The following is a 24,397-nucleotide window of genomic DNA, read 5'->3' as shown; positions in this document are numbered from 1 at the left end:
GGCTCCAAGCACTAACCTTTTGGTTAATAACCAGATACACTTGACCCAATATGCCACAGGAGGTGGCCATGTTTCTTAAGTATTCTGGGTTTTAGTGGCATCTCTGCCTAACGCACAGACTCTCTTCACTTTCTTGTGCTGTGCTGAATGGCTGTACAGTTTCTAGTTGATGTGTCCTATATCAGTATCTGAGAGTAACTTCCTGTCTAAGAAACTAAATCCAAATGAGACTAAAATGATTGTCAAACCCCATTATTTCATTGGAGGTGGAGAGTGGCCTTGAGGTGCTCTTGAAACTAGCACCATGTTCAGAAAGGATACAGGTGTGCCTGGAAATGTTTTTCACCAATTTTATCTTCCTCGGACATTAAATCTAATATTTCAGGCTTTGATACTTCTGCAGTTTGAATACTATAGTTGCTTCCTGGCAAAATTATAAATGAAGATTAGATGAAGATTAGTTTAGAATTCTTCAACTTGTTCAGAATGGTGAGGCTTTGGAAATTTATCTCTCAATGGGATGTGTCAGTGGCATAAATCTCATGCACTGGCTTTTTGCACCTTTCTGGGCATACTTCTTTGTGTTACTTTTGTTCTATAAAGCCCTTAATAGTTTTATAATCAAATACTTTCTCATTCCCTTTATCCAAACGAGAGCCTGTTCTATCAAGAGCAGCCCTGCTCTTTGAGTGGCAAAGATATATAGATAATTTTTGACTACTCCAAAAATATGGAAACTTCTTTCCCTTAAGGACTTACCAAACAACACCTGGAAGTTTATCAGAAGCAGTGGAAGACCATTCTGTTTCGGCTTTACTTTTGTTACTTTCAGTTAAGCCAGCGGAGTATTGTTGTAAATGTGAACAGTAATGCTTCCTGAGCCATAAGAATTTGGTAGGACACAACTTTAAATCACAATTTAAGTATAAGAGTGCAATGAACAACTTCACCAACTATAGCAGTTGAAATGCTAATGTGAATTTTATTTTTCCTTGATAACCTCCCCCTCCCCCCAAAAATATATTGATGTGTCATGGGTTTAGAATGGCTAGTATAGTGGCTTGTGAAATATTTTTTCACCAATTTTCTTCAGTTACGTTGATTTGAATACCGATTTTCTATAAATACTTGGGATTCCATAAGTTCCAGTATTCTCCATTTTTCCTTGAGAAAATATTTGAATCCTCATATCCAGCAAATATTCCAATACAGGAAGTTTGTTTTATTCTTCCAAATAAAATAGCAGACTTTGCGCAATACTAGTTAATCTTTAAAATTAATACTTAGTTGTAAACATAGACTTGCATCTTAAGCTCTTACTCTGTTAACAGGAGTTCTATTCATGGAAAGAACGTACAATTACTCTTGGAAGGACTCGTTCTGTGTGCTGAACCTCTGTGAATGGAAGTTCCTTCAAGTCACAGAGAAAAATATTAGAATTGAAGCCATACATCTTGTATGTCATCTAGATGTATGAAGCTTTATTGGTGGACTTCTAGGAGCAGAACATGTACTGCTTTAGTTTAGTGTTGAACTAGGTGTGGGAGTTTGCAGACTAGTTTAGCCAGTTGAAACCCATTGCCATCAGTACACATTCCTTGCTTTGATCAGGTACAGTGGAACCTCTAACTGCAACCGTAATCCATTCCAGAGGTCGAAACGGGTTGCTGAGAAAGCCACTGTTGTGTGCGCATGTGTGAACGGCAATCGCCATTCCTGCGCAGGCGCGAACGGCAGCAAACCCACCAGTTACTTCCGGGTTTGCCACGGACATTGGGCAAAATGGATGCAATTGGAGGCAGACGTAAGAAGAGGTTTGACTGTATTAGTACAGTAAAAGGATTTACCTGCCTCAATATGAAAGTAATTGCTACATGTTTCAGTATCTTGACAATTTTTGTATAGTTGTATTTGGACTTGTGATGTGATATCCGAAGAATGATTAGAAAACAAACAAGAAGAAACAAGCTTAAGAAATGACTTGAACTTGAGTTTTGTAAAACAAGGTGAAGAACATGAAATTACATAAAGGGCCAGTTGTGCAAGACATTGAAATATAACTATCATTTGGGCTTCAGAATCAATTAAATGCAATAGGGCCAAACTGCATGTGAGGGCAGTTGCCTATTTTTATTCACATGTATTCCCTGTTTACATATAAAGTTGGCAGTGGTGGCTAATTTTCGCATTGAAAGAGGCAAGTGGTTAAGGGGAGCTGAATCCTCCTTCCCGTCCATGATTGGTCAGTGTTCTCCCAGCTGAACTTCAATATTGAAAGTGAGTTGGCCTAGAGAAAAGTAAAAAAAAAAAAAAAAAAGGTAGACACTTGAATAAACAAATATGGCCATCCCTATCTAGTTTGTGCCTTAACACCAGTTCATTTTAGCACTTGTTCTCTATGCAGAGAAAGGTCTCCCATACATTTGCCCCCTTTACACATATATGCACATTCATAGAAGTTGTGTTTGGCTGCCTGGTATTGAAGCAGTTTCAAGTTGTATTTTTAATTCTAAAACATGGAAGATAGAAAAAAATACTGTAATCTAAATGGTATCGAATAACTCCTGACAATTGATAAGTTGAAGAGATGGTGTTGGTGCCTATGTTGGAGACAAAGTGATGGATAGTTTATATAATAATGGCTGTGCTTAGCTTGTGGTTCCAAATATTGCTTTCAGGTGGTGAACTCTTGAAAATTCAGCTTAAGAGAAATCAGCTTTCCTAAAAAAAGGCTTTTTGGTGGCAGTAAGGCATCTTTAGTACACTGGTATCTCTGGATACAAACGGGATCCGTTCTGGAGCCCCTTTCTCATCCAGAAACAAACATAACTAGTGGTGGCACGTCTGCACACACACGCGTCACTTTTCGCCACTTCTGCGCATGTGCGTGACATCATTTTGAGTGTCTTCACATGCGTGAGCGGTGAAACCCGGAAGTAACGTGCTCCGTTGCGCTCAACATGAGGCATATTCAACCCAAGGTATGACTGTACTTTGATTAATGTGATAGAAATGGCAGTTAGGTGATTGTTTAGGTAGCATGCATTGAACAAAGTTAGGTAGTAAAAATAATTGTGAAGAAGCGTGTTCATGCTGCCATGAATTGATAATTATTGCTGCCTAAATAAATGTATTTACAGTTTACAAGTGAAAACGTTTATTGAAACCTCCAATAATCTCTGTGTGTGATACAGAATACTTAAAACAGTTCTAATTTATAAAACTAGCGGAAGTTTATTAAGATAGCAGACTTCTAAAGTCTTGGTGAGTCTGCAGTCAGAGAACAGTGGAGTTTTCTTCCTTGTCAGAAATCAGTAAACTGACAGAAGGCTGCATGTAGCTGTTCAAAGGAAGACACATCTAAAAGAAAGGAGGACCTTTCCATACATCATAATCAGAAGGTTTGGGCCTTTTTAAAGTTTTCTTTATTTATTGCTGGACCAATAGAAAAAGTTTTCAAATGACTGGTCAGAATTTTTTTAAAACATTAACTTTATAAGAAGAAAGTAGATACATCTACAAAGATGCTACTTAATACTTTGGTTAATTACAAAAGCAAATTAATTTCATTGTTAACCATAACATTATAATGAATTATAACTATAATATTGAGTAAGAACTCTATAAATGTGAATGATTAATTAAATAGTTCTCTGGTTTTTATTCTTGCAACAACTAAACTGTGCCAGTCTTGGCTAATGGAATATTAATATCAAGAAAAAAGGTGGTCAGCTTACCAAGTCTTAATTATATTTGTCAAATTTTATGTCCTATCATTCCAACGTGGTTTTCAAGCCAACCATGAGTTTACATGGCAGTTTACATTTCCCCCTTATTCATCCTCTTAATGCAGTTTCCCCCATTTCCTCTTTGACATTAATGTGGAGTTCATTGCCTCCACATTTTTGCCATTCTTTGCAAATATTCTAATTCAAAGTAAACCACCCAATCCATTGGGCGGTATGTAAGTTGCTCTTGAGCAGTCTATGTAAATGTATGACCAAGGTGCAGTGCACTGTAAAGATGCTATTGAGTTGTGTGTTCTGTTTAAAGATGTTATTGGTGCCAGCAGTGCAACAAGAATTTAGAGATCTTTCACAGGTCTCAGAATTGATCAAACTGGTTTCCAGAGTCAGAAAATTCAGGGTAAAGGAGAACCTCTTCTAAGATAGATTACTAATAGTAAAACCTAACTTTGACTCCTCTGTGTTATCAGCTGTAAGAAATTTCCTGCAAGACTTTTCTTTGATATTATTTTGGTTTTATTTCCCTTTAACATATTGGCACCATGGGCATAGGTGAAACATTTCTGGAAAAAAATGCATTTGTGCGAGCATGCCATGCAGACTTTAGCATGAAGTACTTAGCAAAACCCATGCAAACATACTAATGATTCTTAGGTGATGGTGAATTGTCTTGTGAACATATGTGGACATGGGCTTGATTGGGGCAGTAGAGAGGGTGAGCACCTTATAAGGTCAACAGTGCATGTGCAGGCTTTCTTATGTTGGTGTTTCTTAAAATTTTTGAACAGCAATTGTAGCGCAGATTTCAAACTCTTTAAGTTTTCAAAGCCTTGCCTCTTTGTTCATCAAAGAACAGACTTCCCAGAGACAAATTCCATAGCTCAAATAAATGTGCAAATTTGCAGGACTTACTCAGCTTTCATAATTAAATATATTTGACCAGTTTGTGAATCAGAATGGTGTGTAAGAAGTGTCTGCCCTCAAAAGTGGTGGTTACTGAGAACACACTTTGGTTCTCACCACTACCTTTATCAGGCTTTTAAAATTAAGAATGGATAACTCACACAGGGTGGAGGCATTTTCTTTTGTCTTAAATGGTTGTTGACTACTGATAGCCTATCCCAAGGAAATGAGAAAAACTTAGTATCCAGCAATAGGAGTTACAGAAAGTCTAATGAAGAGAGCATAACTTGTAGGGGCAATGTGTTGAAGGTAGAAGGACAACACAGGACATAATATTTAAAGAAACTGGAATGTTGGGAGCAGAAAGACTTGATTGAAGGGTGTAGATTAGGTGGGAGGGAGACTAAAATAGTTGAAGGATAGTAGAAATAAACAAGGTAGTTGGGTAGTATTGAGTTCTATGGCAATAATAATATTAATAATTTATACCCCACCCATCTGGCTGCGTTTCCCCAGCCACTCTTGGCAGCTTCCAACAAAATATTCAAAATACATTAAAACATCAGTCATTAAAAACTTCCCTAAACAGGGCTGCCTTCAGATGTTTTCTAACAGATAGTTGTTGATTTCCTTGACATCTGATAGGAGAGCATTCCACAGGGCGGGCACCTGGTTCCCTGTAACTTTCCTTCTTGCAGTGAAGGAACCGCCAGAAGGCCCTTAGCGCTGGACCTCAGAGTCTGGGCTGAACGATGGGGGGGGGGGGAGATGCTCCTTCAAGTATACTGGGCCAAGGCTAGTATGCAGGGCAAGCATGATTATTTCTGTGTGAATTTAAGAGCTGCTGAACTCTATAAATCAATCTACATACTTCATCATATACATGCAGCTTATTTTATATGCAAATATGCATGGAGTGATTTTCCTTTATAAGGAGGGCTTCTCCAGCTGAGGAGTTTAAATGGGTTGCCCTATATGGAACTGCTTTGTGTCATCCTGTTAACTCCTGGTCTTAAATTCACCTGATAACCCAGGGGGGCTACTAGGCAGTGACCTCTTCCTTTCACTGTAATTGGTTTGTCTTTGTTACTGAAGCAACACAATGGGCCGGTACATCCACTGTCACACCTACAGATGTAAAAGAGAAGTAGAGCTGTGTGTAATAATCAGCATATTGCTGACAATTTACTCCAAAACTGAATAACCTCACTCACTGGTTTCATGTAGACGTTAAACAGCATTGGGAATAAAATTGAACCCTGAGGAATGCCACATTGAAGATTCCACAGTTTTGAAGTCAATATAGGACCGAGTGATCGAACAGTTATTGGATGCTCTGAAATTGGTGGAGACAACACCTAGTGTAGATGTTGCAACATGGGTATAAAGTTTTTGAATTTAAAATTCTTGATTTTTAATCATAGATAGTAAAATCCTAGAGTTGGAAGGGACCCTGATGATCATCTAGCCCAGCCCCTTCAATACAGGACTGTGCAGCTGTCCCTTATGGGGGATCAAACCTGTCACCTTGGCATTGCCAGCACCACATTCTAACCAACTGAGTTATCAGATGCTTGCCCTCTTCAGGTGACATATTTTGGTGGAACAATGCACACTTAGGGTCATATTTAATGCATAGCTCTGCTTTAAGGGTTGTACCCAGAGACTGCATGAGTGGATATCAGGTTGTGCAACTGATCTTTCTCTTCACCTTCTCTCGCTGCTGGGGGGTGGGATTGGGAAACAATCTCCAGGAACTTGGGGAGGCCCTAGTGGAAGAGTGCAGGCCCAGAGTCAGTAGCATATTTATCTGTGGTGTAAAGATCTAATCTTCCCTTCCTTCCCCTGAAGCCCCTTGGCCCCCCAAAACTCTGTCCAGAAGGTTTGGATCAGGGAGCCCTGAACAATGGGATGTATATTGTACAGGGCTTTAGGGGGAGAAGGGAATTACTCAAAATAGCGCAAAAGGATTTTACACCAGCAGAACTCCCACAGGGTTATAGTGAGAATAAATTTTGGCTGGCTACATAGTCAGCTAAATTTTGTTGACCCATATAGTTCAACTTCTACTTCTGACTGTGAACATCTATATTAATGATGCTTCTGTTATTGGAAGGTAATTAATTAATACTAATTTTTGAATGACTATATTTGCTTTGACGCTTTTGAAAACCTCATCCAGGAAATGTGCAAGAAACATCACTGATAGTGTTCATAAAAACATGCCAGTTGACTTCTGTATTGCGCTATTTGTCTCAAAAATGGACAATAATTGATATCCCAGAGACTTAAAATGATATATGTGTCCCTCAAAAAATTAAATATGGGTGTCATGCGGTATGATCAGTGGTTTATGTAACTATTTTATAGGGTTGTTTTTGTTGGAAATTAAAATGAATTTCCATGAACACCTTAAAACTTAACTAATATGCTCTGTGTGGTATTGTTATGCAATTGCTGTATGGTTGCTTTCTCTCTAAAGTTGACACAAAGCAAAATGTTATCTGAGTAGAGGTGGCTAAAAATAGTGCACTATGTGATAGTCTACATGCAGTAAACTTTGATGTAGCCCAGTAAATAAACTTATCCATAAGCTAGTTCTGAAACAAAAGTTTTTTGAATGTATGTGCTGTTTACTAAACACAGCAGTGGTTTCTGGGCCTTCTTGTTCAAGGGTTAGTCTAGATAGTTGGCAGACACACACTTACTATTGGACCAATATAAATAATCAAATGAAGAAGAGGGAGCATGTTTTCTGGAAAAGCTCATTAGCTCATGGTTGAAGGGGGGCGTTCCTAGTGCTTGGTAGTAATGTGAAATCTGATTGTTCTGCGTAAAAGAACAAAATACTTCAGTCACAACAGGATAGCATCAGAGTTCCTGAATTGGACAGAGCATCATCTAATGTCAATAAAGGCCATTCACATCAAGGGAATCCAACACAAAGGCTTTTTTGCACAGCAGGGAATCAATATCACAAGCTGGAAGTGGCAATTAAATGATGTAGCTTGCTGCATCTAGGAGCTAGAACTTATTTGTTTCAGCAGATAATACTAAGCCTGCTCACTTTGTCTAGCAAAAAAGACCCATATTAGCAAACGATCCACTTTTTTCAAAAACCAAGGTCTGTGCTGCTTTCAATTTTACTAGGATAAATGCTCAAATTGTTCTGCTAAGGTCGCCGTAAATAATGTGATGTCTTTCACAACTTCGGTGGAACTTGCACAACAGGAAGGCCTAATTATTGCTAATCTGTCACTTTGGTCTAGTTTAGCTTTTCTTAGAAAGGAAGTTGGGTTATAAGTTATTTCCAAAAATGGTTTCATGTATAAAACACATGTTTGACAATGACTTAATGATTTGTTAACTGTCAGATCTTTTTTAACTGTTGTAAACTGCTCCAAAATATTCCTGTTTCTGGGATCACACAAGCAAATTTTAACTATCAGTTAAATTTCACTTTTGTGAGAACCAGTCTGGAACTGTATTATCTTTCAAACCTCATGAATAACTTTTACCCTGTACAGACTCTTCTACGTGAAGCCCAAAGCTAAATTCAGTGTGCTGAGCAAGATTAGCTTGGACTACATTCTCCCTGACAGCTTCACCAGTCTCTCCCCCCCCCACCCCAGTGTTCTATGTAACCTAAGCACATTCCTATTGCTTTGTACTTTTGTAGTGAAGAGATCACAAAGCAAGGAGAGAAAGTATGTTGCCCAGTAGATAATGGATGTGGATGAAAAGGCTACTTAGTGATGAGAGCACTTTTGTTCTCAAGACTGAAGTTTCACTTGATTCAAGAATGTATGGACACAGAATTACGCAACTGTGGCATTCATGTTTTTAGGCACACATGCAAAATATTTTCTTTGACCTATAGGTCAAAGAAACTTTTAGTTCTTGTCAGAACACTTGGCGAAGAATCTAAGTGGTGTAATGAAAACAGAATGTTGATGAGTCCTCTTCTTCTATCTAGTTCATACACTTATGTATTCAAATGAGGCACATGTGCTGTAACCCACATTTTCGAAGCACTAAATTGCTTTGGACAAGGATTTTTAAAGGACCATCTTCCAGATATAACTTCCTGTTTTCAGTGGTTATCACTGGAAGCCCTGCTCAGAGTTCCATCACTGAGAGGCGTGTAGCTGGTGGGTGCACATCACAGGAAGGCATGGAGGCTGTTTCAAAAGCTGCTTTGCAGCATTAATCCAGGAAACTCTGGTATTGGGTTTAAATGAGAGGCATGGAAGACTTGCAAAACCATTGTGGTGCATAATGACATCATATCATTGATAGGTTGGTGCCCACCTATCAACTTTGGAACACAAGGCCAATCCTGATAAGAATCTGGTCCCCAGAGGCAAAAAAGTTTTCCCCTACCTTGCTTTAACTCCATCCAACTTTCCATTCTGTGCCCCTGCTATCAATCAGTTTCCCACACACTCTTCTGTCACATGCTCCTTGGGTGCTTTCAGTTGCATTTGAAGCTAGGGCAGTGTATGTTGTGCAATTCAGTTGGTGGAACTGGTGAACTTATGATACTGTTGACCTAGTCTGAAGCATTAGATATGGATATTTCTCATATGCACACACATCAGTTTTGTTTGCATAACTCTTGTTATATACTTGTATATATACTTGTTTTTGCAAATCTAATAAGGTAGAACGGAACTTCAACTTTGCATTTGGCTATTTTCAGCTCAGTAGGTATATGGGTCCTGATTTAGTAGGGAGTAATGAAGTTTCCCCCCCCCAACCCCCTAATGCCACCCTCAGCTGTTCTGTTGTTGTTGTAGCTCCTGCTGACTTGAGTGTAGCCTTTTGGTAATGAAAAGCCAAGATGTCTGCTGCAGTGTTCGAAGCTAGGCATTAGACATGTTCCACGATAGGGAATGGTCTGTGTGTGAGCAATTTCTGAAGTCCTGTCATGATGTATGTGACTGAGACTTGAACTTAAAATTGCCTCCTGCCTCCCAAGTGAACTGTCACCGCTTGCACCGCAGCATGGGTCAGCTGACTGGCGCTGAGGGTGCGGGAGTAGAAATGACTCCCCGCATGACTCTAGAGTAAAGTCACTGCTGCCTCCTCCATGGGCTGCATCTACCCTTCCTGGCTTGCTGTTGCTGGGCTTCCTCCTCTCCTCTGTCTGCTGCAGTGAGAAAGAGTGAGCAAGCAATCAAGGCGGGCAGGACTTTGGGGAAACTTCTCCCTCAGTATCTATTGAAAAAGGACCTGCATGCTTTCTCTCTCTGCTGGCTTCACAGTTTCTCCACATTGTGATTTTTGCATAGCACAAATACACATCATTGATTCGCAATATATTGCCAGGTCAAAAATTATGAAACCAATATCATGATATGGACTTCAAATTGATTTTGGACAATATATTGACAATATATAGCCCCTTCTTTTCTCGCCTCCCCAACTCCTGTAGGATCCTTCTCATTAGCTTTCAAATTTAGGCCACTACACCTCCACTCCCCCACCCTACCCCTATTATTGTGGTGGCCTATCCCCCCCACCCTTTTTTTGGACTTTTCTGCACCCTAAACCTGGCCAGCTGCTTTAGTGGAGGAAGCCATGTGAAGCATGCCAAATTTCACTCAAACATTCTGAAGAATGGCTAGCTCCTATATGTTAATTGTCTGTACATTAACATCACCTTTAGAGGCCGGTCACTGTGTCCTTGACTTTGGTGTTTTGTCTGGTGGCAACTGGGCGTACGACTTTTTTGGGGGGGGTCAGGGTATCCCATCTTTAGAATTCCCCCCTCAGAAAGATCTGTCTGGCACCATTCCTCTTAACATCTCTTAGCACTGGGTTAAAATGATTTTCTTTACAGATGCTATGTTGCTGCTGTTTTTATGGTGCTGCTTTTATTGATACTTGTTTTTTCCTGGGAAAAATTTCCCGGGTAAAATCAGTATTTGTAACATTTTATTTTAATAGTAAGACATGATCCCAGACATGTAAGGTTACACAAAAAGGGTATATCAACTGACACTGACTTTATAGTTGTATCAGGACACTGTGCTAGATATATTACCTGCAGTGGATAAGTGACTACGATATTTGCTAAACTTCTTCCAACATACTTTTCAGACCACCTATCACATAGAAAAATTGTTACTATTTTCAAACAAGCTATCTGTACTTTTTGTTTGTTTGAAGTTTTAGTGCAATAGTATGAACACTCTGTATTCTGTACTAATAGAAGATAAAAATGATAAGCCAAACTTGTGCCATATGCAGCTCAGTGTAACAGATTCTTTTTTTTCTTATAGGTATTAAGGCGGTGACTCAACACTTGCACCATGCGTGAATATAAACTAGTGGTTCTTGGTTCAGGAGGTGTTGGAAAGTCTGCGTTGGTGAGTGATATTTTTTGGCCTCTTATGACTATGTCTAAGCATATAAAACTTGTATATTTCATCTGAAACTCCCAGTAAGATGTGTCTGGATGTTTCAGGTGACTTCTGTGCACTGTGATGTGCCCGAGTCCAGTTTTGTTATGTGCGAAGCATGTGTTTAGTATTAAGTCATAGGATTCCAGATCCTGGCAAGCAATCCAAGAAAAGCACAATTATCCTGCTGTAAGCATCACTCTCTCTATTAAACATTCTAAGCAACCAATACGTTAATAGGCAGCTGGAAAGCATTTCAGGTGTGTAATATGAACATATGCACATATACCGGTATATATCTGTGTGTGTAGACATATGTTCTATACCAATTTTATTTATCTATTTTTAACCTACCTATAGTTCAGTCAGTACAGTCAATGGAGTGCCCTATTTTTGAGTTTATTGAGGGTTGGAAAGCTGTTCATTTTGCTTTAAGGAAAAAATTAATGCTACAGTAAAAATTGTCAATTTTGGGAAGCTGGAATTGGAAGTAGAAGTGGTTGTTGCAGAAAGAAACAAAGTGTTCATTTATTTTTGAATCTCTGTTGAACAATATTTGAAAAATAGGTCAATGGTCAGCTTCCAATAAATTATACTAATGCTTAAACATGAATTCCAAAAGTTAACAGGTAGAATGTTTTAATAGATGCTCTTCTTATCTATCTGTAGCACCTTATTTGGGCCTAAAATTCGGCTTCATTTTTAAAAACCTTAGTCATTTGAGTTACTTCAATCATTTATAAAAGGTAATACAACTTATTGTCACTTCATCATGACAAGAATTTGTATAACCTTTTTGTTTTCTTATTTTGCTTTAAAAAAGGAAAAAAAGAATCCAAACTACCTCCGTCACCAATAAAGAGATTTTACTAGGGGTGTGAGATCATCTGCCCCAATGCATTCTGAATTTTCACTGTCTAAAATTAGGCTGGAAAAAGCCTCAAAAATCGGGAGACACTGAGGAAGTCACTCAAAATCTGGTGACCCTTTGAATGTGTCTTAGCATGGGGTTTGGATATTCAGAGCAAACACTACTTAATGGTAAATGTCAGTCAGAGAAACCCTATGCTAGTCTTTATTCTATTTTTTGTAGGAAAGCAGAGTGTGGAGGGTGATATCCAAAATTGCATGAGCACATTTCCACTTCTTCCCCTTCCCTTTGCACTCATCCTAAACTCCAGAAGGTCTTCCAACTCTTTAGAGAAGATCTGGGGGACTACAGAGCCAGAGGAGATGAATGGGAAGTCCCATTGCACTTTCAGTATATAAAAGCCTCATGCCATCAGATACATATGCAGAGAGAGTGCAGATGTCACTCAGATGCAATAAGATTAAGCGCAGCTCCCTTGAAGGCTTCCTGTCTTCAATATGTGGTAGTAAAGAAAAAAAGAGACACGGATTTAAGCACCTTATAAGGGGGAAAGAGACAGACACCGTGGCATTGTCTGAATCAATTAATAGTGGCTGATGTAATTTATAGTACAACTGAGTTTAGTAGCACCTTCATTGTTCAAGGCTGAACAGTTTTTCTCTGTTTTCTGAAGCAAAGTTCAAAACTAATGCTGGCTCTTAACCTTTAAATTGACATGACAGTGTTCTGAAGAAACTTAATATAAACATAGGCAGCAAGCTAGAAACAACTTGTGTTTTCTATATGTGTAATGAACTGTTTGCAGTTTAAATGCTCCTTTTAATAGGAATATTTATAAAAATTGCATTAAAAGGGTATGTATATATAAAATGCTGTTTTTGTTGTAGACTGTACAGTTTGTTCAAGGAATATTTGTTGAAAAGTATGATCCTACGATAGAAGACTCCTACCGAAAGGTATGCACATTATTTTAAGTTGTAGTATACATTTAAGTGAATAGCATATTTTGTGTTATTGAAAACAGTAGCCTATCACCCAAATGTACTTGGTTGAGACAAGCTGGGGATGTTGTTTCACAACAGTGAAAGTTACCTGCTTTGTTTTTCGATGTGGCTAAGTTACAACCCAACCCAACTTGAGAAGGCTACAGGCATTTCTAGTCAGATTGGAATAGGTCCTTTTCGAGATGGAAAGAAGCTTGACCTAGCTTCCGGCAGTCAAAAAATAAAAGTAGGGCAGCTTGGTTAGCTTGTGTCATGAAGGCTACTGGGCTCTGTTTTGAGCACTGAGCACTTTTGAACAAAGCAACTGTCCACAACTTACCATACCATAGTGACAAAAAAAACCCTACCAACTTTCCATGAATGATCTGGAAGAACCCAGTGATGTTTAATGAAGCTAAGTGAGGGTGGACCAGTTCACTGCCAGAATGGGAGAGGCCAGGAAGTGCTCTGAGTTTTCCAAAAGGAAAAATGTGGCGGGTTGTAATTAAAACATAAGAATAAGCCATATAGACACAATTATAGCAGTATGAACTAAAATGAGTCACTATGGTCAAGAGGAACATTGTGTTAATAGCAAACAGTAGATGTCTTGAGCTCTAAAAGGCATGCACTTTACCTGCATTGTAGCACATTACTTGAGCATTTTCCAACCTGGTGTCCTCCAACTGTTTTGGAATAAAACTCCCGTAACCCCTAACCATTGGATATTCTGGCTGGGGTTGTTGGGAGTGGTGGACTGGGGTATTTGGTATTAGGAAAAATGGGCTCTTCCCCCCCCCCCCCAATGTCCTTAAATGGTAACAAACACTTTCTCGCTGTCATCTTGTTCTTCTTCTGCTTTCGCCTTCCCCTCTGCTGGAATTTAGTGTGCAGTTCTTGCTACAAAACAAACCCCAACCCAAGCAAAATTAACATATCTATTTTGCTATTTATTATAAACTCTCAAACTCTCTTTCAGCCTGCCAACTGCTTTGACTATGGTAAGGGAAATAATCTTGTGCATTGTGGGTATAACTTGTAAAGGCAAGTTAATGAGTATTTGAAGTCTTGCTGTTTATACTTCAGTACAAAATTGTGTCTTCTTCTTTTTTGACAGCAAGTTGAAGTAGATGCACAACAATGTATGCTTGAAATCTTAGACACAGCAGGAACGGTATGTAAAAATAAGACTAAGTGTAAAACTACTATAGGTCAACTTTTACAAATGAAAGAGCAATAGATTGAGCTACAGAATAAGCCATTCCAGTTAATTTCTGTAAACATTCATAAGACTATTAGTATATGATTGTTTTCATTTTTGTTTATTTGAGAGTGTGTATGTTATCCATGAATTTAAAAAAAATGAGCTACAGAACAAACTAAGTTTTTATCAGTGTTTCTTGACAACAGTCAGCATGTCACTGTCATTCTTTGCTAAGTTACAAATAAATTGTTCTTCTTCCCCAACCTATCAGTGGAGGAGGAGGAGGAAATGAGCATTGAATTCTAAAATGATAGAGGGTTAGTTTTCTGTACATGTTTGAAAGGTATTAAATGCTCACACACAATCACTTCAGCATCTTGATGTTCAGCATCTGTTTAAAAATTGTTTTTCAGCAGGCACACTAAGCTTGTGGTATGGTATGAAGCTTGTACATGTAGAGCAACTGATCTGCATACGTAAACCTGTACTAATTATATCTTGCATATAAGGAGAAACAGTACACCAATCTTTGGATCCATCCTGTGACTCCCTCCCAAAAAACACACACAGAAAAAAACATGTGGCTGCACCATAGTTCTGCAGAAGGTGCAGCTTTATTTTCAGTCCCTTGCCTATGCCTTTTATAGTGCAGCTCTTCGCTGAGTTGGTATTTTTCACTCAGCTTTCCACCACCTTCCCAATATCATTCTTAGATAGTCTGTCAGTTCTGACACCACGTATGAAGCAGTGCTGTGTGTTTCCCAGAAAATTTTCTGCTGTCCTAAATCAATCACAACTAAAGTTAACATATCTATTTGTCTTATATAGACAAATATATATACATAACAATATGTTTCCTGAGGGGTGTAATATATTACATGCTGTGTAAAAATCTCAAAGTGTTTGCGGTAGCCCAAAGTAGTTCAGTGAAAATATTTGACTAAGGGGGGGAAAGCAAGAAGGTGTATTTCGTGTGATTTAATTGTTATGCAAGCAAATACCAATTGGTCGGTCTGGTCTGTGAACTTCTTTTCAGCTGAAGAGCAGGACAGAAATGCTGTAAATAAATTCAAAAATGTACCTGGGGTTTTTAAAATACTAAATAATATCTCCCCCCCTACATTATTTAAAGGGGAGAAATGAAGGCACTGAAACGATAAACCATTGAGGTGGTATCCTGCCAAGAATGGCTAATTTGTCTATTGATTCCAATGGGTCTACACTGAGTATGACTTAGCCATGTACCACCCAATTTAAACATGCCTAAAGAGCAGCGCACATGAATATTTGCTCTCTCGCAACGTTAAATACAACTTTGATTATATATTTGATTTTGTTCTGTATCCATTTTACTACCCAACTTTACTAACGTTGAATGCCTTCATTATACCACTAATTTTTAGGAGGAAAAGGCTGTTCTAAAAACTGAAAATCGGGGTTGACTACCTGTCAGTCACCTGGTGTCAAAAACCATACAGGAAAAGGCTCAGTGCTTTATAAGCCCATATGTGGCACTTGCAAAAAACAGTGCACAGGGGTTTGCCAACTGTCGAACAGCAAAACTCGGTATATTACACAGATATACAAGCCCTGAAGATAAGCTGATCATCAGCGCCTCTGTGCACAGGGCTTTACAAGTGCCACTGATCAGCTGCAAAGCCCCTTTTGGCGCAGCTGAGTGTTTACCTGCCCCAGATCTGATGTCATATATGATGATAGGTGTAGGGCAGGTGGGTGCCTCACAAGCCAAATGGGGAGACCTGGTCCTAATTTGGTCCATGGGATGGAGGTTCCCCACTGCTGGTATAGAACAAGATGCTGCCTGAAAAGAATGGGGAAAGATGGAAAAAATTGTTAACTGACTAAAGATAGCTGGAACTCTGAAGTTTCACTACTAATTTACAGTGTGTTTAATCCATCTGCTTGTTAGACTGGTGCCTTTTCCCCCTGTAAATCTGTAATTCTTGACACAATGCTTCCAGCTTATTTTGAGTAAGTGTCAACTGATTACTTTTCATGTCCAGAAAGCCAGCCAGCTCCTGTTTAGAAAAAACAGGATAGGAAAAGTAAATTCATGCTTAGGGAAAAAAATTGCTGTGTGATCAGTCCTCATAAGTCAGGCTGCATTTGTCAGATAACTGTTCTGAGTTCTCCATTTCTGTCATTGTGTTTTACAGGAACAGTTTACAGCCATGAGAGACCTCTACATGAAAAATGGTCAAGGGTTTGCTTTAGTATATTCCATCACAGCACAGTCCACATTTAATGATTTGCAGGATCTAAGAGAACAGATTCTTCGAGTCAAAGACACTGATGATGTAAGCAGTCTTCCTAAGCATTGTTTGCAAATGGCCAGTGGAGGTTCTCTTTAGAAGCACAGCTTATGGCTCTTCTATAGCCAGTGTTCTACAATAAGGACATGATCTGATGTATGCATAGTAACTTGCCTTGGGTGGAAATGGGATTCCTGTTGTCTCTTTCCTTGATATGTGGCCACTCAACAGAAGATCATCTGCTACTTTTATGACTATTGTATAAAAATGTAATTGAACTAGCACAAATTCACTATCAAAGCTTTAAAGACAGAATAAGCAAGAATCATAAATATAAAAGATATTCTTTAAGTGGGACTTTATTATTTAAAATTGGACTTTGGAAGATAAACTATGCACACAGGCCAAGACTAGCAGGATTCATACTGCGTTTGAAAACGTAAACAATGCTTGGATATTCAGTTCCTTGATTAAGTAGAGACGTGTGTGCAGCTGGCCATTTTAAAACATTACAAAACAATGAGTACTGTCTGTGATGTTAATTTGGAGCCAGAAGGAAGAGCACTGCTGGTTGGATTCAAAAGAAGCTGGTGCTTTGCTTTACTGCATTACTATATTGTGCCATATTGCTCCGTCTCAGATTCCAATTATCTCATTAGAATAAGTTGCTCTTTTAGGTTCAGAAAGTGGTGAATCATACAAAGGCAGTGGATTATTTTACTAGATAATATAACAGCCCTAAATGTTATGTTAAAATGAAATGTAGATTCAAGTACAGAACTGCAGTGCTGTATAACTTGGATTTGAGAACTCCAAATCTAAGCTACTAGTGGCTTCATTCTCAAATGTTGATGTCTTAAAATTACTTTAATGATACGATGCATTTTAAATGCATTACCTTTAGTTTGATTCTGTAAGAATCCAGTTTTCAATTAAGACTTCAGATATAACTTTCAGAGTGTGACTGATTAGTATCGGAAATTATTTAACTTTTCACAGTAGTAGTTATTTAATTTACATTTTAAATCTTTACTTAATGTTTATCATTTTAGGTACCAATGATTCTGGTTGGCAACAAGTGCGATTTGGAAGATGAAAGAGTTGTGGGAAAGGAACAAGGACAGAATTTAGCAAGGCAATGGAATAATTGTGCATTCTTAGAGTCTTCTGCAAAATCAAAAATAAATGTTAATGAGGTAAATAAATAATTTTACACATTTAATTTTACTTTGTTTATCCCAAACCCACACCGCCACTGTTATCAGCTCTTGTGAGTTTTTAATCACCTTCATTATTCTAGTGTAAAATTAGACGTAAATTTGTACCTAATTCCTATTGAAATCAGTGGGATATGTCATTCGTTGCTGACATATCCTGTTTCATTTCAACAAAATGCAGGTGGAGTCTGGCAAACCTGTCTAAGTTGTTATGAATTCTACCTCTGTCTTAATGCTAAGGCAGAATGATGATCTCTGCTTCTGGAAAAGTCCAGCAGAAAGGGGAAGAGATCACTGTTCCAAAAAGGGGAGATACCTTTTTTTGTTCTTGGCATAAAGTAGGGAGAGAATTGTCACCTGTGGAAAGTGATTAACTAATGGCATGAGGTTTCATAGGCAACAGTCCACTTCATGAGAATGAGGGAGACTAGTTGGTCTAAACAGCAAAGGGTATTGTACCTCCTTAAAGACTAACAGATTTGTTGGTCTTCAAGGTGCCACAAGAGGTAGCCTGGGGTAGCCAACGTGATGCCTTCTAGGTGTTGTTGACAACTCCCATCAGCTGTAGCCATTGTGAATAATGGTTGGGAATTTGGAGGGCATCATGTTGGCTACCCAATTTAGCCTATTAGAGCAAAAACAATATGGCTATCCTTCTGGAAATAGACGATCCAATTCACCACGGCATTGTCTTCTGTTAAAGCCAAAACAACTGCTCCTTTGAAGTTTGAATGCTTCTAAATGTTAGAAATTAATAATCCTGTTTTGGAAACTTGTATAAATGATGTGAACAGATTGGGTGACTCTTTATTGGCTTCTCTGATGTAAAGATATGCAGCTGCAGAAGACATGATTAGTGATGGGACTGTTCTAGTTATTTCTAAAACTTAAAATGGCAATCTTGGACTACATTTGGGGACATGCACATTACAACTGACAACACATTTGATCTCCCTCCCCCCCCCCATGGAATTTCTTTCTTTGAAACTGGTCAGAATGCCTTAAACTTCCAACAGCTTTTTTAAAAAAGCATGAGCTCTTTAAGAGCAACTATCATTTACGGGTTATATGCAGTATTTCCCTGTGTTTCCCAAGGAACTCCGGAATTGCGTATAAAAACTATTCAAGCAAAAATTGAGCAGGTCTATGGAAGTAGGGGCAGAAAGAATTTTTGAAAAAAACTTTTGTGTGGGGAAACTAGCTTTTCAGGATGACATTTACTCTAAAACATAGCCAGCTATTGAATGAATAGCTTCATTTTATGTGCACATAGTCTAGAATTTATATGAAACTGTAAGGCTTTAAAACATTTCATCTTACGAAAGACCTATTCACATTATTTGGCCCTTAGAACTGGATCAGGATCTCCTACTTTGTTTCCTTAATGCAATGTTTGTTCACCTGTCAATTACATGATGTCACTATCGCCATTGTGTTTTCTTTTGTCTCTGCAGCTTATCAGAGATGTCAAACTTTACTTCCTTTGCTCGAGTGGTTTGATTTCAAACTATGCAAGCAATGGATGCATTTCTCTGGTGGACTTGGTTTAAGTGGGGCTTTGATCAGCATTGCTTGCCAAAGAACAACTGAGAGCACACTTAAGGCACCTGATTTTCCCTTTGAAACAGTCTTTACCTGCCTCATATGGGCCAGACATTCCCTACTGCTGATGTACAAAACAGGCCCAAAATATTTGCAGGATTCCTTTGCTTAACATAGGAGGAAATTAGTCCCCAAATATTCATGCTGAATTGTATGTAAAGAAAAGCTTCCTTAAAATCCTGGCGTATTGTGTGCATTTCTTGGAAATAAGGGGTCTTCAGTGGTGCTACTCCCTAGAAAGTGTTTAGGATCGCAGTCTCAGTCTTGTCTGTCAACCCCCTTGAAAAGAATCAGGGTCTTATTTGCATGATTTACACTTCTGGAAAAAAAAACTGGGAAAAGTAGCAGTTGTCAATTTTAAGAACTCTGGAGGGCAGAATATAAACGCTACACATCAGAATTTCGTTTGTGGCAGCAGATATCTGCAGTGGTATTTAAATGTAATGTTTAAAAGCTATGAAGCCTGAAAAGGATCCCACTTGAAAAACATTGAATATATGAAGCAAACTTTGTGTTCACAGATCTTCTACGACCTTGTGCGACAAATTAACAGAAAAACTCCAGTACCTGGGAAAGCACGCAAAAAGTCATCTTGTCAGCTACTTTAATATATGTGTGTACTGTAGCACTGAGCCAGGTAAGTGTAAGCAACGTCTTGCCACACTGAAAGCCGCAACAAGTAGTGCTGTATTTTTAAATGATTAATTGATTTCTTTGCTTTCGCCGTGCTGAGATGGTTTTGATTATTTCAATCTGGTTTTAAATTATAACACTATATCTGCATCCATGTGCACTTGAATATGCATGAAGGATTGCCAGGTCTTTATAGGATGGGTCAAAAATTCAAAGTTAATGGCTTGGGATTCAGATATAGCCTTGTGCAAGTAAAAGGTACTTCTGCCAATGTTGTGGGGGATCTGACTTTTTTGCCAGTTGCTTCTTGCTGCAACCTCCTGTGACACTTCTCTCAGACCTCAGGAGCAGTTTTTCAGGGGCTGCAGTAGGAAAGAGGTGGAAAAATCCTGTTCTGAGAGCAGAATTTCATTTGGGGGTAGTTGGAATTGAACCCTCTCTTGAATTGGGAAAGAAATTTTAACACAGCTGAAACATTTAATGTATGAAACATCTTTTTTTCAATACAGTGATTCTCTTTCATTGCTTAAATACCATCTGAGTATTAATCTCTCTTTCTCTTTATGTTCTAGGTCTGAAGAACTGTTGCTGACTACAACAGTGCCAGCATTCCAACTTTATTAAACCTACCAACATCTTAAAATGGACTTTCCTGTGGTGGTACCCCTTGTGAAATGGATGACAGCTACTACATCAGTTTGCACATTCTAATCACTTTCCAGTGTCACGAGAGATTTTTACCTATAAATAATCTAAATGTATGCAACTGGTAAAACCAGAGCCTACATCCAGTATTACTGATAAGAGACATTGTTCATCCACCAATGTTGTACATGTATGAAAACTGTACTGTATACTGCAACAAACCCCATACTTCCTATTGGAGAGTACAATAATGTAAATCCGAAAAGCACCACTATTTTAGCGTAATAAAAGAAAGTCCAAAGAGCTCCTATATAGACTACTCCAGATAACTTTGCTTCATCGGTATTTGTAGCTTATTGTAACTTTTTTAAAAGAAAAATACAGGATCACCATTGTATTGTACAAAAGCGCTTTGATTAACTCAACAGCTATATAGTTTTTTAATTTTAGGATAAAAAAACTGTGGAGACAGTGATCTAGTCTTTAAAATGAGTCCTTTCAGTATAATGTCTGTCTAAAGACATTGCCTTTAATATCTGTTGGGAAGGAAATGTCCAGATTTTTCAACCTTTTATTGTATGTTTCCTTTTCCTTGTTTACATAGGGAACAATGTTTATAGTTGTGTGTACAGTGGGGGTCTACAACAAGAAGTGTATATTTTAAAACAATTTTTTAATGATTTAACAATTTTTTGTAAATCATTTTGGCTTCTGCAGCTGTAGATTCTCACTGTGAATTCCCTTGCTTGCTCATGCATAAGTGTATTTGCAATACCAAATATACAGGTTTAGTACTTTTGCCTGTTAGTGATTGTTTTACATGTGTAACGTTTTGGTTGAGATGTTAAATGGTGGACGAGTACTGTGGATGTGAATGTGGGAAGTAATTTTAATCATGTGTAATTGGTCCCAGGGCCTAAGTTGCAGTAATTACCTTTTTGCAGATTTATTTAACAATGCCTTGTTGCTTTGTATGCATTAACGTTTGGGTGTAAAGATTGCGTGTAAAATCCAACAGGGAGCCACAGTATTTAAATTGACCAACCTAATGTTACAACTGCTTTGAGGTGGCCAAATGTAAACTAAAAGCCTTAATTAAAAGTGGTGCAATTTTGTATGACTTAGCATCAGTAGTTCAATAAATTTGGATTGCCATGCAAGGGCTTGCATTACAACTACCTGTAATTGAATGTTTTGTGTAATGTTTCAGTGAGATCAGTAATGTGTTAAAATGTGTGTTTGGCAATTAGAATTTGAAACCCCAAGGAATCATTGCTTGTCCATGCTATACAAGTCAGACTACTTACACATTCTCCTAAATAATCATGGATGTGCTCTGACCACTAATGTTGCCATAATTTACTGGTTTCAGTGGAAACATTCCAGAGTTAGTTCAGCCTCCGTTGCTGAGTATCTTTGCTAAGAAATGTGATAGAAGGAAAAAGAGAGTGGGATTATTTTTACCAACCTTCTTTGTCCCAAGAGGGTACTGGTATATGCTAAACCTAGAACTATGTTAAGTTTACAAATACTTTGAGGCCTGAAAGACATCACATGCCCAAATGGAGTAGTCTTACAAGCTGCTTGTTTCAAACTATTATTGACTATGCATAAAGAATCCTATGTAGTCTGCTTGTTCTCAAGTAAAAAATACCAGATTGAGCCACAAACTCATGGAAGCGTGAAGTATCTGAAATGTACAGGCAAGGTTCCCCAGATACTTGCTGTAGTTCGCAAAAATATGGACAGCGCAAGTTGACCAACTATGAGTTGGGTATTCGTTTTATCTTGGCTACTGAAGTCCAGTCACAAGAACCTGGTTACTGGGGCAGGAACTGTATTTCAGAATGATGAATCACAGTACAGTATTGGGATTTTTTCTAATCCTAGCTAAAGAAACCAGCTGCATGCAGGTGACTTGGCAAGAAGTTCAGTTTTTTATAAAGCCTTTCATTTTTTGATAAACTGTGAAGCAGATAGCACAGGCAATAGTTGATACTATGGCCTGGGTTACCGCTTGGTTGGTAGTTTCTTGTAACCTTGTCTGCCTTTGAGAACTGAATTTTAACTATACAGAAAAATGCTCATTAACATCCTTTGGTTGGAAAGAAGTCTGTTTCACTGGTAAGTTCTGGCACTCTGTTCGTGGGTGAGTATAACTTGTGTGTGCTGCTGTACTTATTGGTAGTCTGGACAGGCAGGACTACTATACAAAGCAGCCTTGTACATAGCCCTATGTGGGAGAAATCTCTTGCCAGTTCTAGTCCTCCCATGCTCAAAATAGGGCTTTTGCAGAGCTCTGCCAATTTTGAAGCAGCTGGGCTTTTTTCTCACCATCACTGGATTTTAGGTAGAAAAGGAGCCAGCAGAGAAACGTAGCTGGTTAACTGCATTCATAAGAGAAAGGATGACTACACCAAAATACATTAGTCTTGGTTCTGCAGCTACAGCATTTCCTAAGAGATTGTGCATGACTTTTCTGTACAGTATAAAATATAGTGCCAAACAATCGTATATACTATGCTTTTTATCACAGCTTTTGGATAGGATTGTTTTATTCATATCTCATCCTTTATTTCCTCACAGCTATTCATTTGCAGAACACTACAGGCTGTAACATTAAGCAACCCTAAACGTGTATGTGCGTGTACCTTAAAGTTGCAGCAAAGACTCATACAGCTTTCCTGCAGCTTAAGATACAGTATGTATTCCTGGCCCAAAAAAGTTCCTCCTGGGTTTTCAAATGTGAGTCTTTAGTGGGAACCAAACTCATAACTCACCATGGTGGTGGTGTTTTTTTAAAAAAATAAACACCAAACTGCCTGTGTATTTTTAAATAACTGGCTGTGTTTTGATAATTGCAGTTAATCGTAACCCTCCCCTCAAATTCATTGCTCACTTTTTTTAAAGGCTAGTATTTCCAGGTTAATACATACTGTGTAACATCACTTTTCAAACTCCGTATAGTTCTGTATTTCTTCTGCTTATTCTAGTTCACAGGATTAGGTTTTTGGCAAGGTATTACTAGCTACTTGTCTTTCATGATAGTGTACTTTCTGTCTCCCTTGGCACAGCAAATCTGAAGCAAACATCTCCAAGAAGAATGCAATAGGAGAAACTTGTTCTCAAAAGTGCCAGCATAAGAGGTTTTATTACAGCTCAAGGCATTTCGGAATTCATGTTCCTTCAGGAGCAATCTTAAACTTTCACAATACAAATACTTCCTATCTGTCACCATGGTCTTCCTCATAGTGCCAGATAGGTAGCAATATTTGTGCAAGCTGCTTCAGCTGCCTAATGTTCACATTCTGTAGAAAATTGCTTCTTGAGTAAAAGCTGACTTCCAAAGCTAGTAAGTTCATGCTTTGTGGGGAAGAGTTTTTCCTTTTGTATTATTACTGGCTTCTGTGCCTAGTTTGTTTCTAACTTATCCTCGCTCATGGATCTGCAGTTCAACATCTGTGTTAGGATTATCACTGTCAGGATCTCTTAAAGGACATTTGTACTGATGTGGGGTGGGGAGCTCGCATTGGCAGAAGCAGCCCTGTCTCTGGTGGTGTCTCCTTGTCAAGGCAGAAGCTTTCAATGTGAAGCAACCTCTTATCTCCAAGCACTTGCCGGGTTGTCTTTTCTGTCTGGGTTGTGTGTGTTGGATTTGTATTGAAAGAACAGTTCCATGGCTTCATGTATGAATGACCAGCCCTACTGCTACACTAGCAACTGTTAACATGCATTTTAGTGTAAACCCATTAGCTAGCCTGCCCTACTCTCCCTGTGACATGTCTTCCCAGTTCTTGCTCTGTAAGAGAACTGTTTAATCTCTTGCCAATTTAATTGTAATGGGTGGATATTTGGGATGCTTTACCTGTAAACCTAATTTCAATGCTAATAAAGGAAATTGATTTTTCTTTGA

The 24,397-nt window shown here is 38.5% G+C and overlaps 1 protein-coding gene across 7 annotated transcripts in view; it reads left to right on the top strand.

Annotated features, from left to right (window-relative positions):
• Window positions 1-24,397, top strand: part of RAP1B (RAP1B, member of RAS oncogene family) — a 27,073-nt gene extending 2,676 nt beyond the window's left edge. For all 7 annotated transcript variants that reach the window (XM_083463803.1, XM_083463805.1, XM_083463800.1 and 4 more), the window contains exons 2-8: window positions 10,937-11,023; window positions 12,815-12,883; window positions 14,028-14,084; window positions 16,292-16,432; window positions 17,440-17,583; window positions 19,728-19,843; window positions 20,412-24,397. In XM_083463803.1, the coding sequence (XP_083319929.1) occupies window positions 10,967-11,023; window positions 12,815-12,883; window positions 14,028-14,084; window positions 16,292-16,432; window positions 17,440-17,583; window positions 19,728-19,814 (555 nt within the window). In that variant the 5' untranslated portion in view covers window positions 10,937-10,966 and the 3' untranslated portion in view covers window positions 19,815-19,843; window positions 20,412-24,397. The remainder of the gene's footprint in view (window positions 1-10,936; window positions 11,024-12,814; window positions 12,884-14,027; window positions 14,085-16,291; window positions 16,433-17,439; window positions 17,584-19,727; window positions 19,844-20,411) is intronic.

Source organism: Podarcis liolepis, assembly GCF_965112155.1.
Source record: "Podarcis liolepis genome assembly, chromosome: 10".
Taxonomy (NCBI): domain Eukaryota; kingdom Metazoa; phylum Chordata; class Lepidosauria; order Squamata; family Lacertidae; genus Podarcis; species Podarcis liolepis.
Note: the sequence above shows the minus strand (reverse complement) of the source record. Positions and strands in the feature narration are given on the sequence as shown.